Genomic DNA, 7,240 nt, shown 5'->3' on the forward strand with positions numbered 1-7,240 from the left:
TCAAACCGAGATTCCTCCACCAAAGCCTTAAACCGGTATATCCACTATGTCCTCCACCTTGTAACGTAAAACTTTTCAACTACTCCGAAACACACATCAAGTCATTGTTAGTCTCCAACACTTCCCGGTTTAGTTCCACCACCTAGTAAACTTCATTTCACTGGTACAACTAAAACCAACCAATGTCACTAACAACCAACCGAAGTTTCACAACTTATCCACACCATGAGAATCACAACTAGTAACAAAGTTCAAGAACAATACCTCGCATTGTGTGAAAGAAATTCAACCATACCTTGAACCTTATAAGCTTTCCCGTCTCCAAGATGAACAAACTCCACCTTCAACTAGCTCTAGGGCTTCAAAGTACTCCTTCCTCAAAACACATGTGATCGGAGCATCCAAAGTCCATGACTTCAACTCCATTGATTCCCAACTTCACCACACTAGCACATCCGCATTCTCACAGTAATAAAATTGTTGTTTCAAACATAATCCCGAGTATTATTTCACTGCCTCTCCAGGCCGATGTTGAGTATTATTACCACCGCCTCTCCAGGCTGATGTTGAGTATTATTACCACCGCCTCTCCAGGCTGATCAGCAAACTATAGGTGTCAACTGGTGACTATGAGTGCTCCCGCACTCTCATAGCCTTCCTCCTCATCAACGACAACATGAACTGACGAACTACCACTGCCCCTTCTCTGAGGACAGTCCTTCTTGAAGTGACCCGGTTCTTGACAATGGAAGCATTTGAACCTGCCACCATTATCACCTTTTGGCCTAGACTTGGACCCATATTTCTTCCCCTTTCCTCTACCTTCGATCTCACTTCTATCCCTCGTCACATTCAACCCTTCCGCACTATCATCAACCCTCAAGTCTCTCAACTTTGTCAACTCCTTGGTCCTCAAAGCTGATTGAACTTCATCCAAGGTGATAGTACCTTCTTTGCCATAAAGCAATGCATCCTTGAGATTTTCAAGTGACTTGGGTAAAGCACATAACAGATGAAAGGCCTTGTCCTCGTCTTCCAAATTCACGTCAATGTTCGCCAAGTCGTCAATGATCTTGTTGAACTCCGAAAGTTGCTCCACCACAGGCTTGTTCTCCACCATTCGAAAGAAAAACAACCGTTCTTTCAAACACTGCTTATGTGCCAAAGACTTCGTCATATACAACGCATCCAGCTTGGTCCACATAGCCGCCGCAGTTTTTTCTTTAGCTACTTCCCTCAACACATTATCCGCGAGGCACAAGATAATGACACTCAAAGCCTTATCATTCATCTCGCTCTTTTCTGCGTTCGAGAGAGTATTTGGCATATTCGATATGCCCAACAATGCTTCAACACACTTTTGTTGTGTTAATATTGCCCGTACCTTCACCTTCCATAAACCGAAGTCATTTTTACCGGTGAACTTCTCAATCTCCCACTTAGAACCCATGATACTTAATTCGTTTGATCCTTTGCCCCACGGTGGGCGCCAATTGTTGTGAATTCGATAAATAATCACACCAATAATACTTTTGATGTGTGGAGCAAATCGAATAAGCAATCAAAACGTGGAAATAGCAATAATAATCACGAACAAAAGATAAGTAATAAAACTGTAAAGAACACGAAGCAATTGTTTACCCAGTTCGGTCCAATAATGACCTAGTCTGGGGGAGAGAGCAGCTCTCCGTTCCACTATCGATGAAAAGCTTGATTACAAAGATTCAATACAAGAGTTGCAAGAATTTAGAGTTTTCCTAAATTCTACCCTTTTCCCGAATCTCTCCCCGTGACCAAGAGATTCAATCAATAAGTGTTTACAAGGTGATGAATCAATCCCCAACCCTAGAGTATGCCCAAGAGAAGTTCTCTAATAAACCCTAGTCTTTTGTTGGCTTTAGAAACCCTAAAATCACCTTAAAAAACAGAAAAAACGCAAAAAACAGCATTATATATCGCGCCCGCGCCCAGCTCAGGGGGGTCTGCGCCCAGCTCAGATGGCAGTGAGCAAGGCTTCATTTTTTCTTCTTCTGCTGAGCCCAGCTCAGGCTTGCTGCGCCCAGCTCAGACACCAGATGCAAAACTCTGTTTTTTCTACTTAATTTGAAGGCATAATCCAACAAACGGCTCTCTCATTACCAATTTTACCATAGAGCCATCACTTTCACTGAATCTTACCAACATAAATTACTATAAGTTCAACTCACTACTAATCTGAATGAATTACTAATTCAAATTATTTTTACAAACACACCCTTACATCATCATTATATAATATTTTGATTAAAGTTTCATGACTCAGTGACAGGCATGCTATAGTTCCCTTTATACTGCACAAAAACACTTCTTTCTCATTTCTTTTCTTTCCACCCTCACTTACTCTGACACAACATTTTTTGAGTGAATAAGATTCTACCATGGAAACAACAAACCATAATGTTTCTTTTCTTTTTCTTTTCTTCTTTTCAACATCAAATCAAATTTAAGAAACAACTTCCATTTCAAAACAGTTAAACATTTTCAACAACATCATCATCATCATCATTATCAGTTAAACAGTCTTAAATTAGTACTATATTGTTTATTCTGTTCTGTTTCTTCTAAATTCCAATTCAAAATGATTAAACCAAGAGAAAAAACTCTTCTTTGTTTTGCATTTTTCTTCTTTTGGAGTAGTTTTTCATGTTCAAATGCTTTGCTTTCTTCTAAAGGAGTAAACTTTGAAGGTAAATTTCAAACTTTATAGTTACATGTAGCTTCATATAGTTTCAATATATAAGTTTTGAATTTATTTATTTTTTAATTCTGTTTTTATATTTGCAGTGCAAGCTTTAATGGGTATAAAAGACTCTTTGGTAGATCCTCATGGTGTTCTTGATAATTGGGATGGTGATGCAGTTGATCCATGTAGTTGGACTATGGTTACTTGTTCTAATGAAAACCTTGTCATTGGATTGTAAGTTATAATGGTTTGGTTTTAAATTGCGGGGTTGCAGTTACGCTGTTAAACCGATTATATGAAATTGGTCTTGTTTTGTGTAGGGGCACTCCTAGTCAAAGTTTATCAGGTACTTTATCTCCAAGCATAGGGAATTTAACCAATCTTCAGATTGTGTAAGTAATTGAATTCTGAAAAACTACTTAATTTACTAAGATTATTTGTTTTTTTGGACGAATCGAAGTGATAAGGACTGAATCTCAGTGGATAATGGTAGAAAGGCCACTCTGCAACTTACAATACCATCGGGTGAATCAGTTGTTTGCAATGTAACTGAGATTATTTGTTCTTGATTACTTTTTTCAGGTTGCTACAGAATAACAACATAACTGGATCAATCCCTTCAGAATTAGGAAAACTCCCTAAGCTTCAAACTCTTGATCTCTCTAATAATTTCTTCAGTGGTGATATTCCTCCTTCTCTTGGTCACTTAAGAAGCCTTCAATACTTGTAAGGATATATGATTTTGAAATTTTAAGCTTAAGCTCTTTTTTAGTATTAATCTGTTATTTTGAAAGCTGAAAGTTATTAATTTTTTTTTCTCAGGAGGCTCAATAATAATAGTCTTGTTGGTGAATGTCCAGAATCACTTGCTAACATGACACAACTTGCTTTTCTGTAATATACACAACTTCTTCACTTGTTAATTATGCATTAATTATTGTGTCAAAAAAAAATTATGCATTAATTATGTTTATATTTTTTGTGTACTAAAAAATTGTTCTTATTGTTTTGTGCTGCATATTTCAGTGATTTGTCCTACAACAATCTTAGTGGACCAGTCCCAAGAATTTTGGCCAAATCATTCAGGTAATTAATTCTCTCTTTGAATGCATGTGTTTTTCTGAGAATTGTGTACTATGTAAAAGATTGTGAGAATTATTTTTTGTTATTTCAGCATTGTTGGTAATCCTCTTGTTTGTGCTACTGGAAATGAACCAAATTGTCATGGGATGACACTGATGCCAATTTCCATGAACTTAAACAATACTCAAGGTAAGATCTTTGAAATCAAAATTAAGGTTAATCATCTATGCAGCACCGACACTTCAGATTGAAAGTGTGTGTGGTGTCTAACACAGGCACGACACTGACACGTGTAGTTACATTCAATCACTTCTATTTTTTTAAATTATTAATTGTGTCTACTTGTCTGAGTAGTATCGTGTTTGGCATCGGTTTCGTTGTCTGTGTCAGTTTATCATATTCATAGTTAATTAGTCATGCATTGTGTCGCCGACGCATCATATTGAAGGTGTGTGCGGTGTTCAACAACAACACGACACTGACAAGTGTAGTTATATTCAATTACTTCTATTTCTCATATTATTATCAGTGCCTACGTGTACATATGAGTATCATGTCTGGTGGTCATGTCTGTGTCGGTGCTTCATAGTTAATCATGTGCCACCTTCCTATGTATAGTACTTTGATATATTCTGCATAGTTACTATTTTAATGCTGATTGCAACATCTTTGCTTCTCTAGATGCTTTACCATCAGGCAAACCAAAAAGTCATAAAATGGCTATAGTCTTTGGTTTGAGTCTTGGATGTCTCTGCTTGATAGTTGTTGGTTTTGGATTTGTTCTTTGGTGGAGACACAAGCATAATCAACAAGCATTCTTTGATGTCAAAGGTACTTTTCCATTACAATGATCATATGCAATATACTCCATCCGTTCTAAAATGAGTTTCCGTATAGTTTGTCTAATTTGTGACTTATTGTTAAATGTTTTAGATCGGCATCACGAAGAAGTTTACCTTGGAAACTTGAAGAGGTTTCCATTCAGAGAACTTCAGATTGCTACAAATAACTTCAGCAGCAAAAACTTAGTTGGAAAAGGTGGTTTTGGAAATGTCTACAAAGGAATTCTTTCAGATGGAACTGTTGTAGCTGTAAAGAGGCTTAAAGATGGAAATGCAGTTGGAGGAGAGATTCAATTTCAGACTGAAGTTGAAATGATTAGCTTAGCAGTGCATAGAAATCTCCTTAGACTTTATGGATTTTGCATGACATCTAATGAAAGGCTTTTAGTTTATCCTTACATGTGCAACGGAAGTGTTGCGTCTCGTTTGAAGGGTAAGTTCGTTTGCAAACTTTCTGTTGGAATACAAAATCCGGTTCGAAAGTAAGCAGATAAAATAAACGTACAAAAACACAATGATTGACAATGGAGTTCGGCCGATTGTCCTTATATCTCTACGACAGAGTCATTGTTGTAGTTTTTGTATTGTGCACTTAATTAGGGTTAAAAAGTCTTACAAATTCGAAGACCAATTTAGATATTTACTCTACTCGAACTTTCATATACAAATCCTAGTCATTATAAACTCACACACACAAGTGGAGGATTCGGGATTCGATCCCTGGTCATGGTGTCCGGCCTAACAATTTCAGCATTTTTTACCAGATGAGCTAGGACTTGTGAATTTATGTATCTGATTCTGATGTCAATGCTGTGATTTTTCAGGTAAACCAGTCTTGGATTGGGGAACAAGGAAGAACATTGCATTAGGAGCAGCAAGGGGACTACTCTACCTTCATGAACAATGTGATCCAAAGATAATTCATAGAGATGTGAAAGCTGCAAATATATTGCTTGATAACTATTGTGAAGCTGTTGTTGGAGATTTTGGTTTGGCAAAGCTTTTGGATCATCAAGATTCACATGTCACAACTGCAGTGAGAGGAACTGTAGGACATATTGCACCAGAATATCTTTCCACAGGACAATCCTCTGAGAAAACTGATGTGTTTGGATTTGGTATTCTTCTTCTTGAATTAATCACTGGTCAAAGAGCCTTGGAATTTGGAAAAGCTGCTAACCAAAAAGGAGCCATGCTTGATTGGGTAACTAATGCTTCTTTTTTACTCTTTATCTTAAATCAAATCGTAGAGGGTTAGACTTGGTGCAACGATAAGGTTATTGCCTTGAAACCTCGAGGTTGTAGGTTCAATTCATAGATATTTATATAGCACCGACATTTTAGATCAAAGGCATGTCTAGTGTTATGTATGACATGCGTTCAACACTGACACGACACTAACACATATGATAACATTCAATCAGAGGTCGAACCAACATGACCTACATGTTATGGTTCAATTGGTTTAACCATGGTTGAATTGAATAACAGATAAATAAATAATGTAAAAAATATTAAAAATAAAAGTTGGTTGATTCGACCTAATTTATCCCTAGTTCAAGTTCAACTAGACTGCAATGTAACCAGAATCAAACCAACCGGCAAAATCATGCCGCTCTTTCATATTCAATTAGTAAAACCAGTCGGTTCGGCCTAGTTTTAAAAACATTTCATCAATCTCAAATCAAATAAAAAATCCTTATATTATTGACATTTCAGGTGAAGAAAATTCATCAAGAAAAGAAACTTGAATTACTAGTAGACAAAGATCTAAAAAGCAACTATGACAAAATTGAGCTTGAAGAAATGGTTCAAGTAGCACTCTTATGTACTCAATACCTTCCAAGTCATAGACCTAAAATGTCTGAAGTTGTAAGAATGCTTGAAGGTGATGGATTAGCTGAGAGATGGGAAGCATCTCAAAGAACTGACACTTCAAAATTCAAACACCATGAACCATCTTTATCAGATAGATATTCTGATCTTACTGATGATTCTGTGTTATTAGTACAAGCTATGGAGCTTTCAGGACCAAGGTGAATTGTTGGAGTCAATTTAATTATTTTTTTTTATATATTAAAGTTTTCTAAAGAGTGAATATGAAATTAAGAGTTGATTTAAATATATTTTTGGTCCTTGTAAATATAATATTTTTTTTTGTTTTAATCGGTGTGTAAAAACTTTTTTTTTTCTTTTTAGTTTCTACAAATATATCAGTTTTTGTTTTGATTTCTGTAGTTTTAGTCCTTGTAAACTTATTTATATTAGAATTGGCTCATGTAATATGTAAGGACTAAAATAAATATTATATGAAGCAGAGATTTTGATGAAAAAAGAGAAGAAGAGAGAATAGATTAGAATCGATTTTAAAATATTTTGTGATTTGTGGTTGGTTCGACGATGAAAGATGACAAATTTTAATAAAGGAAATGTATGAACATATTTTATGGAGGCATCTAAAAGGCTCACCCTTAAATTTTTTATGGAGCAAATCCATTAGAGTGTTCTTCTTTTGGTGCTACCTAAGTTTTATCGCGAGCCTTCTAAAAAGATTAAAATACCCCTTTCGCTATTTGATCGGGGAACACAATTC

At 36.0% G+C, this 7,240-nt stretch overlaps 1 protein-coding gene across 1 annotated transcript; it reads left to right on the forward strand.

The window, feature by feature from the left end:
* The first annotated feature begins 2,211 nt into the window (after nucleotides 1-2,211).
* On the forward strand, nucleotides 2,212-6,932 carry LOC123888731 (protein NSP-INTERACTING KINASE 1-like). The gene is made up of 11 exons (XM_045937876.1): nucleotides 2,212-2,726; nucleotides 2,824-2,956; nucleotides 3,043-3,114; nucleotides 3,305-3,448; nucleotides 3,545-3,616; nucleotides 3,749-3,808; nucleotides 3,897-3,994; nucleotides 4,487-4,636; nucleotides 4,739-5,080; nucleotides 5,472-5,851; nucleotides 6,367-6,932. Exons 1-11 carry the CDS (start codon nucleotides 2,618-2,620, stop codon nucleotides 6,685-6,687), a joined length of 1,881 nt encoding a protein of 626 aa, XP_045793832.1. The 5' UTR covers nucleotides 2,212-2,617; the 3' UTR covers nucleotides 6,688-6,932.
* The last annotated feature ends 308 nt before the right edge of the window (nucleotides 6,933-7,240 follow it).

Source organism: Trifolium pratense, linkage group LG6 (genome assembly GCF_020283565.1).
Source record: "Trifolium pratense cultivar HEN17-A07 linkage group LG6, ARS_RC_1.1, whole genome shotgun sequence".
NCBI lineage: Eukaryota > Viridiplantae > Streptophyta > Magnoliopsida > Fabales > Fabaceae > Trifolium > Trifolium pratense.

Coding starts and splice junctions, on each gene's coding strand:
- LOC123888731 (XM_045937876.1), top strand. CDS start 2,618: ATGATTAAACCAAGAGAAAAAACTCTTCTTTGTTTTGCATTTTTCTTC. Junction 3,449..3,544: donor TTAAGAAGCCTTCAATACTT/GTAAGGATATAT, acceptor TTTTTTTCTCAG/GAGGCTCAATAATAATAGTC. Junction 4,637..4,738: donor AGCATTCTTTGATGTCAAAG/GTACTTTTCCAT, acceptor TAAATGTTTTAG/ATCGGCATCACGAAGAAGTT.